We start from the raw sequence: 21,754 nt of genomic DNA on the forward strand, positions 1-21,754 counted from the left end.
ATGGCGATTTTTTAATGACGTTTTAGACGTCATAAAAAAGACCTGGGACGCATCTGTGTCATGTTTAGATTTGAGCTAAGAAGCATTATTTTACACTTTGGCTATTCAAAAATAGCAGATATACAAGCTCAGTGCCGCGCTATGAGCTTATAGATCTGCTATTTTTGAAAAATCGAGAACATTTGTGCAAATCTTTGAATAGATATATTTTTAAAGCGAACATTTGTAACTCAAATCTTTGCTTATGGGGGGTCCCTGGAACAACATATTTTGAGATGGGAGATACATTGAAAAGACTTATTTTCATCGAAGTAATGTCTAATGCACAAAACCTGTATGCATTGCACACACACAGTAATTCTATCCAATAGGGCGTCGCAGTTGCGGCCACTTCCGGGTTCCACTGCAAAATTCTCAATGCATTTTTCCCATTGACTTTTTCAAAAATATTTATATCAATTAATGTAAGCCTAGAATCAAGCTATCCAGGCTCCTGGTGAATCATGACCATTAAACATTTTTTTCTGTGATTTTTTTTTTTAATATTTAATTATATGATATACTATATTTAATAAATACCCTTTGTTTTGCCGTTTTCAAAAAAAAATAATCACAGAATCAAACGTTTTATGGTCATGATTCACCAGGAGCCTGGATAGCTTGATTCTAGGCTTAGATGAATTGATTTTTGGAAAAATATTTTTGGAAAAGTCAATGGGAAAAATGCATTGAGTATTTTGCAGTGGCACCAGGAAGTGGGCGGGAACTGCGATGCCCTATACTGTACACAGTACTGTAGATGATGGGTAAGATAGCAAGACGGGTTACTCTTTAGATTAACTAACCCTTATAAAAAAGTTAACAGATAATTCACAAACTGTAGCAATGAGTTATTAATGACCTGTTAAATGTTTAATGATCATTTAATGATGTAAAACTAGCCCTTAATGAATAGTTAATAGATCGTTCACAAACTGTTAGTTAATGCATTATTAATGATTTGTTTAATGTTTGTTAATAGCTGTAACACCAGCCACGTGGTGAGGGAGGCAGAGCACACAATGCCTCTCTAACCTCAGGTGACTGGAGACGTTTGGGCACGGGGCCCGGTTTTCTGGAGCAGGGGTTCCCAAACACTGGGTCGGGACCCATGTTTGGGTCGAGGACCAATTTTTTATGGGTCGCGAGTAAATACCTAATCTTTGTTCCGTTTCCTACATTTAAGAAAATATACATATTATTTCAAAAGATTAAAAAAAATATACAAAAAGATCAATCAATTAAAAACAATTCAAGTATTTCATGAATAAAATCTAATAATGTCCATAAACAAAATTTTAAATAAAACGTTTAAGTAGTGAAAATAGCAGATCTGTAAGCTCGCAACGTGTCGCGAAGCGATGTGTTGTGAGCTTGTAGATCTGCTATTTTCACTAGTTTGGGTCCCGGGCAAAAGTCTAATTTGTCTTTTGGTTGTGTTGAGCTAAAATGTTTGAGAACCGCTGTCCTAGAGCATGGGTGTTCCACAGAAGTATTACAGGGGTCCCGCCAGATGTGTGTGCAATTCTTTTTTTTACATTAACCACTTGAACCCTAGCATCCCGATTCCCTATTCTGTGGAGTACATTCGCCAAAAATAGCAGATCTACAAGCTCACAACGCATTGTGCTGCGAAATGTTGTGAGCTTGTAGCGGCAACAAGCCCAAAAGAAGCGACTATACGCCACATGAGCATCGGCTAATTACATTGTATGTATCATCACATTGGTTATTTGAAAAACGGCGATCTACAAGATCACTGCGCGCCACAGAGCAACGCGTTGTGAGCTTGTAGATCTGCTATTTAAAAAGTTGTTTTTGAAACATTTTAACAACACAGATATTCCATCTATGGGGGTCCCTGGCACAAAATATTTTCAGATGGGGGGTCCGTGCACGAATACATATTAATTTAGGTGATCCTTGACATGAAAACCACAGATTTTACGTTAGGAAGCAAGCCAAAATAAGCAACTACACTTTGGAATCAAGCCCCTAAAAACCGCAACCACCAATATTTACAAGAGACTTGCCACTTGGAAGTACCACTGCAGAATAGCCAGCTCCCCCAAAGAGCATCAGGTTTATGAATGAGAGGGGCAGAAATAAAAAAACATTCACAAGTTCCAAAAACGTGCCTGTTTGCCTGTCTGTCTGTCTGTCTGTCTGTCTGTCTGTCTGTCTGTCTGTCTGTCTGCCCGTCTGTCTGTCTGCCTGCCAGTGTGTAGAAGCAGCCGCCTCACACCTACCTCATATTTAACTCATACCATACACACTGGCACGTGACACGTTGCAGATGCAGTATCGTCAGTGTCGGGCCGATGATATACGTTAATTAATGCCCTACTTCATCATAAAAGAGTGTCATACAGAAGTAGTGAAAAAAGCAGATCTACAAGCTCACAACGCATCGCATTAGCAACAGCAGAAACAGTGCTCTCATAAACAACTCTGGTCTTCATGAGGGTAGAAATAGAAGACGGCACGCGCACGCACACACACGCACGGACACACACACGCACGGACACACACACGCACGCACAGACACACGCACGCATGCACGGACACACGCACGCACGCCTTCTCTCTTTCGATGGACAACGTAGTCATACACACATAAAATGCAGAAGCACACATCCACGTGTGCATGCACTAAGCCACTGGTTCTCAATGTCAGGTCTACCGTTTAGGGACCATAAGGGGTCCTAAAAGGACCCGATTATGGGCCTGTAACTGACAGCGTGCAAATGGAACAGAATGGACCCGATTGTCAAGAGTTAAATGAACACTGAGGATTTCACAGTGTAGACTGGGGGTCCCAAAGATGAAAACAATGGTATCAAATGGGTGTCTGTGGCCTAATGCATATCAAACCGGGGGTCCTTTCATTAAAAAGGTTGAGAATCACGGAACTAAACTATACCGGAACCCTAATTTATACAGTAAAATCCTCAATAAAGAAATAAATAATACACATCTCGGTCACACATGTATCACTATGACAAACTGCAATATTAGACTAATTATGCCCTATCAGAGCTCAACATTTTGAATATACCTTTTAACCCATTAACTGAATATTTCTAGCCAGTGCCAGAGATTTTTCATTGAAATTTTTTTTTTTTTAAGTTTTAAGTTAACAAGGAAGTGGATAGGAGTCTATATCTTCGATAAATCATATCTCCTTGGTCTTTGGGTCAAATTGAAAAAAAAAAATCTTTTTAGTTCACGTAGATCTATGCGATTGGCATGTGGCGGCTATAAATAGGTTCGCGTAGATCTACGTGATTGGCATGCAATGTGTTAATGGATGTTTATTTTATTTTTTTATCCCACTGCCAGCCTAGGGAGAGCCCAGAGCCGAGCTCATGCCGCCTTCAATGCATGAGAGCTAGCAAGCCTTCTTATCGCCCGACAGGGGGGAGTTTCCCCGGTTGGAGGTAGCGCTGTGGAAGGGGGAGGCAGTATCCACAAGTTTCCTAGTGGGTAGTGGGCATCACTTATTAGAGACCAGGATTACTGGATGTTTTTGTGAGGGTATTAACTACCCTAGGGGACACGGGGGAGAACATGCAAACTCCACACAGAAAGGCCCTTTCGCCAACCCCACCTAGGGTATGAGCACTGATGACGCGGAGGAGAGGACTCGCTCCCCCCCCCCCCCCCCCCCTCGACCTTCTAGCTTTGAGGCGAGAGGCAATGTAAATATTGTAACCTAGTTTTGCCATAAATGTTACGTAGGCAGTGATAGAATAAAGGCTGTGTTCTGTGCAAACTTTAATAGAATGATAGTCTGAGTGAGTCTGAAGACTGTCATTTGTTGTTACATTGGCCACTTACATTGACCTGCTCAGCGGGTCCTTTTTTGTTATATTTGTACACTCTCTGAGTTACAGACCCGTAAGGGTCCATTTGGACCACTGGCGGTCCCTAGAGCGATGTTAGGACAAGGATAATTCCTTTAACAGGTCCGTTCATGAAAGTCCTTGCGGTCTTGTTTCCAATGAGGGCCTGTGAGCAATTAGGGGTTAAGAGTCTTGCTCAGGGACAAATTTCATTTCATCGACACATTTGCTGGCCTGGCATCGTACCTGGGGCAACCACGGCCTCTGGCTCCCTAGGCAGGCTCACTAACCACTCAGCTATGGCCGCCCCTGTTGAGAAGCCATATGCACAGGTGTCCAGCAGCAGTCCGCCTAGTGGAGTGAATGAGTGTACGTGACTACATCCTTCCCACAATGCACTGGGATGAGGAGCCAATAGATAATGTATAAGACAGACAAGTCTGGAATTTCTCATTGTGTATAAAAACACCACAGCTGACAGTGGAAGCCAAGCTTTCTGCTTGTTGCATCAACGCACGCACGCACGCGCACGCACACACACACACACACACACACACACACACACACACACACACACACACACACACACACACACAGACACACACACACACACACACACACACACACACACACACACACACACACACACACACACTTAAGACACAGAGGAAGAACTATCCCTAACCCTTTGTAGCTGTTGTCGCTGCACGAAAATGGTCCTCACAAATTTCTCAGATTTCGGGGGACGTTTGGCGCTCACAAGTATAGTAATGCAAGTACACCCACACACACACACGCAGGCACGCACACACGCACAACACTAAAATCAATGTTTAGGACAGAGGAAGAACTCAAATGACCTTCCTTTCTACGAAGACATCTTCTCTCTATCAGACATAAACAAGAAGTGACTTCTATGACACACACACACACACACACACACACACACACACACACACACACACACACACACACACACACACACACACACACACACACACACACACACACACACACACACACACACACACACACACACACACACACACACACACACACACACACACACACAGGCATAAATACCAAACCATACATTCACCTGACCTTTGGAAAATGTAATAGCAACGGCTGAATGAGCAGAAAAGTCACTATTTCCCCCACATTATATTCAGGAGAACACATACACACACACGTTGCCAGATGGTGTGTTTACGTATGGGTGTCATGTGTTTGATACAGTAAGAGGTCTGCCATGGCGATGAGAATGAGATATGAACCTGGAGCAAGATCACGTATGCTTTACATAATCTATCACCCTGCAGCTGTACAGTACACACACACACACACACACACACTGACCAAGCAGCTCCATAAATTGATTAATCACACAAACAGAAACACACCCAGCAGATAAATGATGGAGGGGATGCCACCCAGGTTGAATTATAAATGAACTTGGCAGAGGAATGCTGACATGATGGATAATCACTGGTGGACCTCCACAGATGGGAGACAGAATGCATAAATACAGAGAGCACACACACACACACACACACACCTATTGCTATACTTGTGAGGACATCAAAATGTTAGGACGTCAATTTTACAAATGCCATTTTTACCATTCATTTTGCCATTTTTACCCCAACCCTAAAGCCTGCGGTATACTTTGTTGTGCGCCGGTGTCACGCACCGAAAAATGTGATGTGAAAAGCATCTCACAATGCGTCACAGCACAGCTTCAAGAGCGGCTCTTTTCAATGCACGACACCAGCACGTACTGTAACTGAGCATAAATCAGGCACCCAAGTTCATAATTTGGTGGGTATTACTGCTGCGTTATTGTGTGATTAATGAGTGGACCCTTTGGACACTGAAGTCTTTGGCATATTGCGAAGCACGCACGCGCACGCACACACACACACACACACACACACACACACACACACACACACACACACACACACACACACACACACACACACACACACACACACACACACACACACACACACACACACACACACACACACACACACACACACACACACACACACACACACACAGAGAAGTGGAAAAAGTACTCAAATTCTTTACTTAAGTAAAAGTACCAATACTGCAATATAAAAATACTCTGTCACAAGTAAAAGTCCAGAATAAAAAAATTACTTGATTAAAAGTACAAACGTATTGGCATCAAAATGTACTTAAAGTACCAAAAGTAAAAGTACTAGAATGTTTGAAAATAGCAGATCTACAAGCTCACAACGCGTCGCGATGCGACGCGTTGTGAGCTTGTAGACCGGCTATTTTCAAATAGCCTATACAGTGGTCACCAGTCCAATCATGCGCGATCTTCAAACGGCCGCCTATTGGCCGCTATAGGACTCCATCAGCGCCCTTAGGTACCTTTTAAAGTTGACGCCCACAGATTCTTAGCGCCTCCCATTGAAATGATCAGAACGTGTAGTGTGGCCGTTAAGCCACGAGGTGGCGCTTGGTCCTGAAATGTACTTAAAAAAATGAAGAGTAAAAGTACTCCTTATGCAGAAAGTCCCTTTTCACATGTTGTCAAAATCGTCATGTCATAATAGGCTACATTATAGAAGGTATATGTCTATTTATGAATAGATTAATTTAAGTAAATACATTGATTCATTAATGTAAAAATAATCTGGGCTAATAATAATTATTATTATTAGGGTTAGGTTATAATAATAATAATAACTAGGCTACAAAGTATTGGCATCAAACTGTGCTTAGTTCGTTTTCAAATAATTGTAGTTGAGTAAAATAACTTACTTTACACCACTGTTGTTCTTTAAATCTAATTAGTATTATTAACGTTAGATTGTAATATCTACAAAGTACATCTTGTGCGCGCCGATAGACAGACAGACAGACAGACATATAAGGCTGAAGTGGTTAATGTATGTTTTGTAATAATAATTAAAATGTGCAAAGTAAATTGTAACGAAAGTTTTCAAACGCTCACTGTGCATCGTATGCGTATCTATATATTCTATAAGTACAATATGTTTTCCGATACAGATCAGATAGCCTTGTGGTTAGAGCTAACGTCTAGCGATTGGACGACCCGGGTTCGAATCCCACGCGATGAACTTGTCGAACTGCTCTTTTTTGAAAGCTAGAAACTTGAACTGTGAAGGTACAGGGTAAAGTATTTTCTACAAAAGTAGCAGATCTACAAGCTGTTCTTTCTTGTTTGAACTGAATTAAAAATGTCCTGTCCTTAATAAAATGTAAAATGCTGGAAGTAGAAGTTAAATGGTGGATATGATACAGTATGGGGGGGGGGGGGTATTGTATGTTTTACTCCACTATAATTTATTGGAAAACTTTAGTTAGTAGCCAACTTTGTAGATGTTGGTTATTATCACAAAACACACTTCAGCCCTATATACATTTCGGCCATTTGAAAATAGCCGATCTACAAGCTCACAGCCCCTGCCTCCTGAGTCCTGGTCAAGAAGAACTGTGGATGTTTTAGATTGTTGAAAAAGCCACAATATTAGTTAGACTTGGGAGAAAACGCCAGCAGAGTGAGTAATAATTATATATCCATATCTTAAGTTAACATCTTAAAGACGTATTTTTACGTCTTTAAGATGATTGAATAGTTGATTGAATAGTTTATTAACAGTTCGCACAGAAAGTACATGTGTGCACAGCTTGTAGATCTGCTACTTTTGTAGATGTTATGTCAAAATTGAAAATAGCAGATCTACAAGCTCACAACATGTAGCTTAGTTCTGCTATTTTTAAAATAGACCGTTTATATAAGGCTGAAGTGGTTAATGAGTTTAACTAATATTGTGGCTTTTTCAACAATCTAAAACATCCACAGTTCTTCTTGACCAGGACTCAGGAGGCAGGGGCTGTGAGCTTGTAGATCGGCTATTTTCAAATGGCCGAAATGTATATAGGGCTGAAGTGTGTTTTGTGATAATAACCAACATCTACAAAGTTGGCTACTAACTAAAGTTTTCCAATAATTATAGTGGAGTAAAACATACAATACCCCCCCCCCCCCCCCATACTGTATCATATCCACCATTTAACTTCTACTTCCAGCATTTTACATTTTATTTATTAAGGACAGGACATTTTTAATTCAGTTCAAACAAGAAAGAACAGCTTGTAGATAAATACTTTACCCTGTACCTTCACAGTTCAAGTTTCTAGCTTTCAAAACAGAGCGGTTCGACAAGTTCTTCAAGCGGGATTCGAACCCGGGCCGTCCAATCACGTAACGTTATCTATAACCACTAGACTATCTGATCTGTATCGGATAGCAGCTCACAACGTGTGAAGTTGTAGATTGGATATTTTCAAATAGTAATAATAGTAATAATAATAATAATAATAATAATAATAATATAAGACGTCTGTCTGTCTGTCTGTCTGTCTGTCTGTCGGTTGTAGGCCTATTTTGTAGATGTTACAATCTATCGTTAATAATACAAATTAGATTTAAAGAACAACAGTGACAACAGTGGTGTAAAGTAAGTTATTTTATTATTTTACTCCACTACAATTATTTGAAAACGAACTAAGCACATAGTTTGATGCCAATACTTTGTATTGGCTTTGTAGCCTAGTTTTACTCAGTAATATTTTTAACACAGGCCTTTTACTTGTAACAGAGTATTTTTATATTGTGGTAAGAAACGGGACATTCTGCAATATATTAATATTACATATTACTTTTTAGTTACTTAAAATAATTGAACAATTAAATAATCTAGATTTTTTATTATTATTATTACCCTTATTATTATTATTATCCGCCAGATTACTTTTGAGACACAGAGATGGCAGATGAGCAGGCAAGACCATTTGCTTTCCTCTTTAAACATTTTAGCTCTCTTCTGCCACCCACTGTCCACCTACTGTATTACAGCAATGAAAAATTGAAAACACGCCCCCAAGGATAGCCACACCCCCAACCTTTCACAACCTCAGGATATGTTGGGTAATGAAAGGTACCTTTCAGAAACTGTGATGCAAAGATGAACAGGTCACCACTGTAGGTATAAAACAGGGCTAAAGTGGCAAATGTATGTTTCATAATGTAATCATTTATATCTGAAAAGTAACTATGTAACTAAGGTTTTCAAATAAATGTAGTGAGTAAAAGTACAAGATTTGCCTCTGAGATGTAGTGGAGTAGAAGTAAAAATATTGGAAATTGGAAATAATCAAGTAAAGTACAAATACCTCAAAATTGTACTTAAGTACAGTACTTAAGTAAATGTACTTAGTTACTTTCCACCACTGCAACACCCACACCCACACACACACACACACACACACACACACACAATCTTCAAGGTTAACGCGCATTATAAAGAGGTTGTGCACTACAACGCACGTTAGGAATAACAAAACAGGAGCAGGACAAGGTGGATGGATTTTCAATGATACAATGTTTATAAGGAGTTCACATTAGCATAGCTGAGACAGAGCAAGATAAAGCACTTGATACGCGGAGAGACAGACATATAAGTCTTTAGCTATGGAAGCCGACAGGCTCGGCACCCTGTAAGAGGGGATCTTTGCTTTTTAGCGAAGAGGGGGAGTGGAGAAAATAAACGAGAGAAGGACAGACAGATTGTGGGTTATGATAATCCAGTTTAAATTTCCCAGGTGGCCATGGAGGGGGAGAGGTGGTTTTCCACTGTGTATGTGTAGACTGCTGATGCTAAAGACAGATTATCTTCTCTTACAGTGACAGTCAACCCACACTCGAGCTGTTGAGGGGATTCACAGGGCCAATAGTCACGGGTACTGTAGCCTCCATCAACCCCTAATGCTTACTAACTCACTCATTAACCAAGTTCTAATATTCACTATTAACACTACCACCGCCAGGCCCGTAGCCTACGGGCCGATAAATCCAACCGTAAAGCGCCGATCCCGTAGCCTACGTGCTGTGGTGCTTTTTCCTTTTTTTCGATTTTTATTTTAATTTTTTCAATTTTTGATACGGCACATTTCATTGTAACACCACCGGAAACAGAATTATTCGGGATCCGGTTTTGCCGATCCCGTCGGCCCCTGTTCTAATGACGAAACTGAAACCCCATTTTCTCCTTGTAGTTTTTTCTCCTCGGTGATCACTGTTTAACATAAACCGTTCCAACTACAACATGGCGGCTCCGTTTGACACGTGGTTTTCACTGCTCGAACCAGGCAGATCTCTGCGATGTTTACAAACAGTGCACAGCTCAATTTTAAGGATTTTAACAAGGTCTATGGCGACGTGAAAAAAACAAAAAACAACAATAAAATGTTGGCACTGGTGAGTACATTATGAGATTAACCTCTGGCGGTCAATGTGTTAACTCCTTTACACAAATCACTGCTTTTCTCATGGTGTCTTGACCACTATTTCATACTTCGGCTACACTTTAAAAATGTTGACAAATTGTGACACATCTTGAAAAATTGTGAAAATGTGTATTATGTTTGAAAATGTTTGATAAAAATAGGAACACCAAGGTTAATGTGGTTAATAATACATACAGTACTACAGGGCTCAGGGATCTGGGTTGATCCAAAAATGGACACTGTGTGGTGAATTTCTGACAGGCCTGCACCGTGATTGCAATACATTACAACTTAGAAACAATGCCAAGTGCCAAAAGCATCCACTTCAAAGACAGCTGCCTCACCGGATTCTCTAATAATCTTTCAGCAAGGAGAAAATGACATTCATTGTGTAGAATCAATTATTGATTCAAACAAAGGAATGTTTTCTCAAAAGTTACCTTTATATTAGCAAGGGTGTAGGGCTTCAGGGAGCATGTTCAACAGTTTAACCACACTGTTAGTTTGGTTTCTGTCTTGTCACTACTGACCAAACGTATGACTTACAGCCAGACCAACATATCGGTTTGATATCGATATCGTTATCAGCAGCAAGTATGCAGGCTCTGTATGGTTTTAAAAAAAAATCAGATCTACAATCTCACAACGCGCCATGTTGTGATGCGCTGTGGGTAGTTAATCAGACTAATGGATTTAGTCCAGAGGTCTTCAACAGGGGGTCCGGGACCCCTAGGGGGTCCTCAGAGTTACTACAGGGGGTCCGCCAAATCTTTGTGTGATTTTTACATTAACCACTTCAACCAAGCATCCCCATTCTGAGGAGAACTTTAGCCAAAAATAGCAGATCTAGATCTGCTATTTTCGGCAAAGTGGTTTAGTATAGGGGGGAAAAAGAGCAGGCTAAGTACAGAGTGAAAGGTCAGGTTTACTAAGTGTTGTTTAAGTGCCTGGTTAAATGTCTGAAAATACACATTAACATGAATCCAACATGATAGTGCTGTGAAACAAGTCTATGAAGCTGCCTATGAAATCTATGAAAAAATAAATATTCGATACAATATATAATAGGGGGTCCCTGCTTTCTCCCTCTCTCAGCCAAGGGGTCCTTGGCCTGAAGACGTTGAAGACCCCTGATCTAGTCGATTAAATAAATCAACGTGTGTGTGTGTGTGTGTGTGTGTGTGTGTGTGTGTGTGTGTGTGTGTGTGTGTGTGTGTGTGTGTGTGTGTGTGTGTGTGTGTGTGTGTGTGTGTGTGTGTGTGTGTGTGTGTGTGTTGACCTTGTGAGCAGATGCGGGGAGAAGGATGCAGGGTTGTCCTGTTCAGAGAAGAGAGGCATGGACCCACCCATCAACCACAGCCTGAATGACATGATGATGGTCACCTAGAAGAGAGAGCACCCTTACATTACTTTACATTAAATACATTACATTACATTACTTTACATTAAATACATTACATTACATTACTTTACATTAAATACATTACATTACATTACTTTACATTAAATACTTGAACCCTCTATACTTTTCCAAACATTTTAGATATTTTACAAAAGATTTCAAAAATAGCAGATTGTACATCTGCCAACACATAAATGGATAAAGTGGATAAAATGATTGCGATGCTATATATACTGTATATATATGCTCCAAGTAATCTGGACATGAGTTCAGATTATAGGAGTTTATATACCTGGTGTGCTCTTTTTCCCACTACACCAAATCTCTTTGCCTAAAATAGCCGATCTACACACGTTGCAATCAAGGGGCAAGTCTTAGATATTTACGATGAGGCCGACAAAATGGCCAGAGTGGCGCTGTTTTACCCTGCGCCGACCTGCGGTGTCAGAAAGAATTAATTTTAACGCTAGTGAATGGGTTTTTTGACAAACTTTAGACTAGATTTTCTTACTGTAATAAACATTGTCATAAATTCTATATGCTTCCAGTCGCTAGTTTAAAGTCTCCTTTCAATCATCAGGATATGCGTTTTGCTAAATTATGGTCCTATTTATTTTAAAATTGACGATAAAGTAGGCTATTCTCTAGTAGGGGCGGGATGATTTGATTGACAAGCTACACAACCAATAGCATTCATTCCCCGCCCCCGCTCTTGACTGACAAGCTACCCAACCAATAATGGTCTGGTCTCATTCTGCAGGATATGACGCGATATGACGCGATATTGAAAGATGGCGGACCTACAGTCTTGGAACAATCGGCTTTATTTTCGGTCTGTAGAAAGCAGCGGAGTGGCTTTGTCCATCTCATGTATACAGTCTATGGTTGTAATACATCGTGAGCTTGTAGATTGGCTATTTTTGGTGAATGTTCCCCCCAGAATAGGGATGCTGGGGTTCAAGTGGTTAAAGGAACACTTCGCCCATTTTCAAACTTCATATAATTGCTCCTCACTAGTGCTCACTATAAGATGGTATAATTCTGTCCACTCTCTACAGTTCAGAAACAGTCCAACCAATGACATAGTCGATGGGGATTCCAAGCTAATAGAAACTACAGCCTTTCTCTTCCTGGAAAGTAACACGCTGAAATAGAGGCCATTGTTATTGCATTCATTAAAGGTTTCATTACCACACATTAAAAGTCTTTGTCATGGTCCTTCAAACGTGTATAAAGAGTTTAAACAAAAAATTCCACTCCATTGATCCATGGCAGGTGTTTTTCTCTCACATTTCTAAAGCCTTTTCAACTGCAATGAAATAATAAATCTTTGCCTGCGGGTGTCGCTGTTGAGGGATTTTGCCTGTCAATCATCGCCTTTGCTCCGCCCCCCCCCAAAGGAAAGGATAGGGGAGGGGCGAGGAGGAGAGTGGGCGGGATTAATGGCCTGTGACTTCACTGCCCAAAGGCCAAGCTCAGATTACTTTTCAGCCTAATTATTCAGAAAACCCCAGACCACAGAAAATCCACTGAATGTTCAAAGTTCAGATTTTTGGGGTGTAATTGAGGTCATAAAACCCCCCAAAAAACATAAAAAATAAAAAAAGTGAAAATGAATGTCATAGAACCTTTAAAAACAAAAACCTTGAAATCTTCTTTGAAATGACAAAACCTGCCTACCATTGATGTCACTGACAGGCAGGCTTCCGAAGAGTCCAAAGCCCTCCTCTGAGACACAGACTAAAGAGACTGAAATGGTGCCATCTTATAACGAGCGTTAGTGACGGCCAATTATATGCAAGAGTAAGACAGGTTGGAAATGGGACAAGTGGTCCTATTAGTGAATACCTCAGGTATGAAAGGTGAAAAGATATAAATAGTGTGACCATAACCCTTTAAGACAGGGAACGCAGCATCTGTGTGTCATTTTTAGATTTCTTGGGGCTATTCAAAAATAGCAGATCTACAAGCTCATAGCGCGGCACTCTCTTGATTTTTTTTTTTTTGTTCGAAAAACTGCCAATGTAAAAAGCTTTTCCCGGGCATGCTGGCCTCCAGTGGTGGAAAAACTGCCATGAGCAATTACAAGCTTCATGTGAAATTCCACAGATTGCCACAACAAACTCAGAATAATGTATGTGTTCAGTTAACCACATAAACCCCATACGGTGTCTAGCGGAGTCCCTCAGGGCTCTATACTGGTGACTTTTCTGTTTTCACTTAAATATATTAAATATCTTCGCTGAAAATAGCCGATCGACAAGCTCACAAAGAGCTTGTCGATCGGCTATTTTCAGCGAAAGTTTTCCCAGAATACCAATGCTGGCGTTTAAGTGGTTAATTATAAACTTCACTACAAGATATTTGCTGGAGTCGTTGTTCTGTGGTTTAACCCAAAGAGAAATGCCAAAGCCATCACTTAACAGCTGCTGCTGATTTTATCTGATTGCCAATTACGAACACACACGCATCATGTACACACAAGATGAGAGAGGGACCGATGAGTCTTTATGGTGAAAAATCAGTTGTAGCCTCTTGCATCAAAATTCTCTCTCTCTCTCTCTCTCTCTCTCTCTCTCTCTCTCTCTCTCTCTCTCTCTCTCTCTCTCTCTCTCTCTCTCTCTCTCTCTCTCTCTCTCTCTCTCTCTCTCTCTCTCTCTCTCTCTCTCTCTCTCTCTCTCTCTCTCTCTCTCTCTCTCTCTCTCTCTCTCTCTCTCTCTCTCTCTCTCTCTCTCTCTCTCTCTCTCTCTCTCTCTCTTCATGTTTAAAATGTGTTATTCAGAAGTTGTCATTTGAGAAGATCGGTGTTTCTCAAATGTTCAAAAAGTGGAAAATGGGAAAATGTATTTTACTGTTACGTTAAATGACAAAATATTGACAGACTTTGCTTGAAGTGAACCAGCTCACTGGACTTTTGATGTCAATATTTTCTCAGCAAAATGCTGCAGTCAGCTAAAAGGCTTCCGAAATCAGTATAATACTGATAATATACCGCCGGCGGTACTGAAGCCAAAACAGTTTGAGAACCACTGGAGACAGACACTATGAATAATTGAGTTCAGAGGAAACCTCATGATACGGAGATGTACTGTATAATAAACAGTGTATAGATGTTTGGAACCATACATATAATAATATCACTTTCATGTTTTATTCCAGTGGTTCCTAAACTGGGAGTCAGGACACACAGGGGGTCCCCAAAATATTTTGGGGGGTCCCCAGATTGATTAGCTTAATGTGCAACATTGTTTTCTCACTCAACAGTAAACAAACCAACATACAGTATAAGTCAGGGATAGGCAACCTTTATTATCAAAAGAGACATTTTTGGCCCAAAAGATTATTAAAAATCTGTCTCGAGCGGCTTTTTTGTGCGTTTTTTCTGGTGTTTCAATATAACTTTTTTTGTATTGTTTATTGTATTTCTCAAAGCAGATCAAGTATACAAGTAAGCCAGAAACGTTGGTGGTGAAATCAAACAAACCAAGCATTAATAAATTATTTATTTTCCTTCAATGATTAGTTTCTTATTTTTATCTGGTGTATGGGCGACACTTTTTTTTTTTACTAAAAACTTAAAGGTAGGGTAAGTGATTTGCTTTGGTTAAAATAAGTGTTAAATAGCTCTATATTCTGATAGTACTCATTGCTATAGAGTGTTTGTCCAGCAACAGGAGTCTCCTTGTCTCTCCACCTCTTTATTAAACAGAAATGCTTTTTCGTTTCAGTTTCAGTTTCATTTCCAATTTTATCCAACCAGGACAGAGAAACCAATCAGGATATAGATTAAACAAGTGAAATTGGAAGTGATGACACTAAGAAATGAGCAGACAAAATTGGAACTGGAACACTATACAAATTAAGCTTTAAAATGGGTACTTTCTCCTGTATGGCTGAGATTTTGACACCTACCGGAAAATGTATTTTCTGTTTATTAAAGAGCTGGAGAGACAGGGAGACATCTGTTACTGAAAAAAACACTCTATAGCAATGATTATTGCTATAGAGTGGGGGGGGGGGGGGGGTCCCGGGTTCAAATATGATTATTTTGGGGGGGGCCTGAAAAGTTTGGGAACCTTGTTTTATGCAAATGTCAAAATGATACTCACATAGCAGGACACAAAGCAGGCTCGCTTCAGGAAGGGACTGCAGATGTGGGGAAGCTCCCTCAGCCTGGAGCCACACAGGTGTCTGGAAGACAAACATATAATATGCTGTTTTTTGGGTGGAAACCTTGTATGTCCAAAACTATCACTTTTTTTTTATTAAAAAAAATTAAAAGGGTTCCAATGGATGCAATGTAGTTAGTTTATTTAGTCAGAAGCTCTTGTTACTAGTTGTCATTAAATATTAGAGGTGTAACGATATAGTAACTGCATCGAAAAATCGTTTAGAATTTTCAACAATCCACTATATCGATATGCAAACAGCAAAATATCGTATCGTTTGACTTTGTATCGAATCGTTTTGCAATGCAAATAATCAATTATATCAATACTAAGTACTTTTAAGAAGAAAAAAAAAGAGAAAGAGGGGTTTATATCCACTATCCAGGTATTTATTTTTCACACAGAATGTTTGGGTAAATAAATAGTTACTATATCGATTTTAAATCATTGAATCGAATCGTATCGTTCTAAATTAACCTGTATCGTTCATGTATCGTATCGACAACCAAGTATCGTGATACGTATCGAATCGTTGTTAAAACGTATCGTTACACCCCTATTAAATATGTATAAAACCAACACAGACCTAACCACAAACAGTTGAAATATGGAGATACAAGGTTTCTGCCTGACAGCAACGATATGAAGTGTGCGTTTCATTTCAAGAACACGACCTAATACCCAGCAAGAGCTTTCACACAAGCACAAGACTGGAAGAAGAAAGATACAGATATGAATGCTCCATCCATCTATCTACAGGTCAGGTCATCTGCAAGCTATACACTGCCTGCAGGGACAGACAGGCAAGGCAAGACAGGTTTATCGGCGTAGCAATTTTCATACGCAAAGTGGAGTCAAAGTGCTTTACATAAGGCAGGAAAAGGAATGCAGAGGCATTTAAAAAAAGCATTTAAGGAGAAATAAAAGTATAAGAAAGTATGGAACAGCATAAATAGAAGAAAGGTCAAAAGTGCAGTTTCAAGTCAGCCGTATCAGCAATAAAGTTTTTTTTTCTTTTATCGGGGGTATTGTTAAGAACAATTTATCCTTGTTCTGTTCAACCTCCACATGTGGAAAGTATTACTGTGATGTCATTAGGGGGGGGGGGGGAGAGAGAGAGAGAGAGAGAGAGAGAGAGAGAGAGAGAGAGAGAGAGGGAGAGAGAGAGAGAGAGAGAGAACTTGCAGTGCTATAATTAACATAGAGGGTCTTCCCAGCAAGACTGTTTTAATCACTTAAAGGTAGGCTAAGTGATATTCCTTTGTTAAAATAAATGCTTTTTCAATTACCTTTTTCATTTTTTTTTTATTTTTTTTTACTGCATTTCATTTTTTTCATTTTCCCCAAAAAATATTAAAAACAAGGGCCCCTTGCGTATTAGGAGGGCAGGGTGAGCCACCAGAACCAAGGATGGGTGTTTTTGATTAATCTAACATGGTTAAAATGGAGTTTGAAGTTATAATGGGTTTGTATAGGAAGGGGGCGTGTCTGATAAAATGAATATCAAATATCTAAATACTGAATCAAGCAACTTAAAAACGGTCTGGGGGGCTCACAAAAGCCTGAGTAGACGATAAAATGACCCAACGTCTTTTTGAAAGTGAAATATCCCTTTAAATAGCTCTATATCCTGATAGTGCTCATTGTGTGTGTTTGTTCAGTAACAGGAGTCTCCCCGTCTCTCCAGCTCTTTATTAAACTGAAAATGCATTTTCAGGACAGGATACCAATTTTATCCAATCAGTTGTGAGAACTCATACAGGATACAGGATAAACAAGTGAAATTGGTGGTTATTAACCCATCAAGACCGGGAAGTGAACGCATCTGTGTCATTGTAAGACTTCTTTGGCTATTAAAAAATAGCAGATATACAAGCTCATAGCGCGGCCGAGTGCCGCGCTATGAGCTTGTAGATCTGCTATTTTTTATTTAATCGTGGAAAATTTGTGCGCCGATCTGTGCTTCTGGGGGTTCCCTGGAAAAACATATTTTGAGATGGGGGGTCCACGACCAAATACACATAATTTTGGGGGTCCTTGACATGGAAAAGTTGGAACACCACTGATATAGCAACAGAATGTTAGGATTTAGAAAACATTTGTATGTATTTGGCCCATTTGACCCCCCATCTCAAAATGTTTTGTTCCAGGGACCCCCGGAAACAAAGATTTGAGTTACAAATGTTTGCTTTAAAAAAATAATAATAATATATAAATATATATAAATATATATATATATATATATATATATATATATATATATATATATATATATATATATATATATATATATATATATATATATTTATATATATATATATTTTTCAAAAAATAGCCAAATAAATCTAAAAAGGACAGAGATGCGTTCCCGGTCTTAATGGGTTAAAAAATTGGAGAGACAGGGGTAGTCCTGTTACTGAACAAACACTCCTGTGATGATTACTATCAGAAAATAGTGCTTTAACCTTTTAACAAAAAAAATACATTTTGTATTGACCAAAAAAAGATCACTTCCTTTAACATGGAGGACCTTCCTAGCGAAACTGTTTTAACAGTTGCCGCGCTATGAGCTTGTAGATCTGCTATTTAAAAAAATCTTGAACAATTTTTTTTTAGATTTTTTTCAAAAAACTGTTTAGAAAATGTAGAAAACATTTTTAAGAATTGCCTCAGGTCTTAATGGGTTAAACAACTGCTTTCTTACAATACAAGCTAAGAGGGCACACACACACACACACACACACACACACACACACACACACACACACACACACACACACACACACACACACACACACACACACACACACACACACACACACACACACACACACACACACACACACACACACACAAGAGAAGAATTACGTGACTGATTGCATCCTTTGCGACAACTATAAAAGACAGACTGGTAGTGCGTAGTGAATATTAAAACAATTCACTGCTACAATACTAGGTAGGGAGAAAGGGAGAGAAGAGGAGAGAGAGAGAACCGCATTCTGATGCTGAAACAGACAGCATGTCCTTGGGAAACATCACTGAAAAGACCAATTTCACACTAGGCGCGAAGAATGAGACGACACACACACACACACACACACACAGGTTCTCCTTCAGACCTGGGCCTCAACATCTCCCAGAGGGATCATCATGGCAGAGATGTCGGCATGGCACCCACACACAACAGGATGCTAATTCACCATGACAACTGCAACCGCGGCAACAAGAGGAACAAGAGGTAACATGATGGGGGGGGGGGGGGGGGTCGAAGCTCAACAAGGAGCTGGGAAAAGTGAGTCTGGCCAAGTGACGTTGGAGGAATCAGCTAAATAAGACCTGAAGATGTCTGTTTTAAGACAGTGATTCTCAAACGTTTTCATGTTAAAGCTGTACAGTGCAAATAAAAAAAAAAAACGATTTTTAGCAGCCTCTGCTGGTCATTACCGTCACTGCAGCCCGTTTGTTTATTACTGCGTTACCCAGAATTCCATTCGTTTTCACCGGAAGACGGAAGCGTTTTAAAAAGCGTTCTTTTAATTGTTTTATACGATCTGTGGATCGTTTCTCTTAGCCAGTGGAGCTTTAGTTACCGTGAGCTGTGTTTTCTTTTTCTGTTTTTTTTTCGTTCTTCAAATCATACAATCTCTAAAAATCAGCATGAGTTTCCTTTTTGTTATTAGCGCGGTAGTTCCTGGCCAAACAGGAAACCGGTGCTGTAGTTCCTGGCCAAACAGGAAACCGGTGCATTTCCGCTTCCATTTTCCGGCCAGATGACGTCATTTTCGCGGGACAGTCACCCCCGACCATGTTCAATAGAAAATATATAAATAAAAGGCTTTCGGGGGTGAAATTCATGGAGTGGGTGTTGTGAAACATTTGCCACTCACAAAAGATATACAATTTGACTTTAGTTTTATTGAAAAAAGTTACCTAGCATTACTTTAAGGACCCTCCAAATTAGTCACCTGCATGGTGACTTGAATCTTTTTTTCTTCATGGATATCTTTTTGTTTTTGTCACATTCATAAGCCAATCATTTGATTGCAATTATTTGGGGGCTCACTTGTGATACCGTCATGGCCCACCAGTGGGCCCCGGCCCACAGGTTGAGAATCACTGATCTATAAACATTGGTTCTCAAAGATGCACGCTTGTACATCTGCTATTTTTGAAAAATAGTTTTTGTATAATGATTGGAAAATGTATAAATCTTCTCGTCTTTGAGTCCCTGCACAAAACCTTTTCAGATTGGGGGTCCGTGTCCAAATACATATCAATCTGGGTGGTCCTTGGCATGAAAAAGTTTGAGAACCACCGATCTATTCTAAACCACAGCCGTTCCACTTAGCACAGTGATAAGGTCTTTACTGGTGGTGGTGATGCACGGCACCCTGCGCTGCAGTCACGCCACTCATTCTCTGCATTCCTCCCACTGACTGCTATTTCCTCTCCAGCTCCTCTCTTCTGTCCTCGCCATGTGCCACAGTTATTTATGTAGCCCCCCCCACCCCCCCACCCACCACGCTGGCTTTGAACATAGGCTCTCAGGCCAGCCTATCTCCTCCACAATCTTTGAATTACAGCCCGAACGATGCCAGATTTATTGGGTCACATCATGCCGATCCGGATTTTGGAGTGTCCAAGGCCACACCGATTACCGTCGTTTTGAACCACATTTTAATATAAATAATAAATAAATATAAACATACAAATATTGAATTCAATATGTGAGACTTGATAGACATTTCTATTTGAGAATATGTCATTTCTAAGAAAAAGAAAATGCATAACTTTTTGATAGATAAAAACTGGACTCCAACTTAACTAAGCCCTAATTTTCACCAAAAATAACATGCACAAAAATAGGGACGCCAGGTTGAAAGTGGTTCAAAATCGTAACACATCGACTGCATGAGGTCAGATTTTTAATACAGAACTTTTACTACTTGTAACAGAGTATTTGTATATTGTAGTATTACTACTTTTACTTACAGTAAGTAAAAGCAGACTGTTAGGTGGAAGCATTTGAAAACTGGGGGAGTCAACCCGTCTGTAATGACTTTGAACATAACAGTCTGCTGTGAAAAGAGTTCCCTCTATGAGGCTCTGCTACAGGCCTTCCTGCTCACCAGCTAGCAATGAAAATACATGAAACGCATAAAGCAAGAGGGAGAACATCACACTGTCTCTGTGTGTGTGTGTGTGTGTGTGTGTGTGTGTGTGTGTGTGTGTGTGTGTGTGTGTGTGTGTGTGTGTGTGTGTGTGTGTGCGCACACGTGCGTGCGTGCGTGCGTGCGTGCGCGTATTACTGTACTTGTGAGGACCAAATGTAGAATTTAAGAAATAGACATTATGAGGACCAAATGTGCTCACAAGTGAAGTACAATTTGAGAAATAGACATTGTAAGGACCATTTTCCTGGTCCTCACCAGAAGAATGTTTGTTTTATGGTTAGAAATGGCGGTTGCGGTTATGCTTATGATTAGGCATTTAGAGGTTAGGTTTAAATTAAGGGGTTAGGGTTATGGGTGTCGTGCACCAACATTTGCATAAAATTATCACCCTAAAATGTAGATTTCCTCACAAATATAGCAATACAAATATGTGTGTGTGTGTGTGTGTGTGTGTGTGTGTGTGTGTGTGTGTGTGTGTGTGTGTGTGTGTGTGTGTGTGTGTGTGTGTGTGTGTGTGTGTGTGTGTGTGTGTGTGTGATGTCCTTTTGACCTCCATGCTCTATCTCTCGGTCTCGCTCTCAGAGTTGATGTCATGCTATTCAGTGTGATGTGTGAAGGTTCATTCCGTGAAGGAGAGAAAACACTGTGCGTGTGTGCGTGGGTGTGAACGCGTCTGTTTTGTTGAATGTTCTCCATCGTCTTGCAGCTCCAGTCTCCCACCAACATCCTCACTTCGTTGTTGTCGAGTGAAAACCGTTCCTTTTTTTATTG

General features: G+C 40.0%; 1 protein-coding gene across 2 annotated transcripts in view; it reads right to left on the bottom strand.

Annotated features, from left to right (window-relative positions):
• Nucleotides 1-21,754, bottom strand: part of tmtc1 (transmembrane O-mannosyltransferase targeting cadherins 1) — a 107,439-nt gene that overhangs the window by 44,825 nt on the left and 40,860 nt on the right. For both annotated transcript variants that reach the window (XM_084049611.1, XM_084049610.1), the window contains exons 5-6: nt 15,750-15,831; nt 11,518-11,621 (exon numbers count right to left, since the gene is read on the bottom strand). In XM_084049611.1, coding sequence (XP_083905737.1) covers nt 11,518-11,621; nt 15,750-15,831 — 186 coding nt within the window. The remainder of the gene's footprint in view (nt 1-11,517; nt 11,622-15,749; nt 15,832-21,754) is intronic.

This window comes from Gymnoscopelus microlampas (assembly GCF_963454915.1).
Source record: "Gymnoscopelus microlampas genome assembly, chromosome: 23".
Classification (NCBI taxonomy): domain Eukaryota; kingdom Metazoa; phylum Chordata; class Actinopteri; order Myctophiformes; family Myctophidae; genus Gymnoscopelus; species Gymnoscopelus microlampas.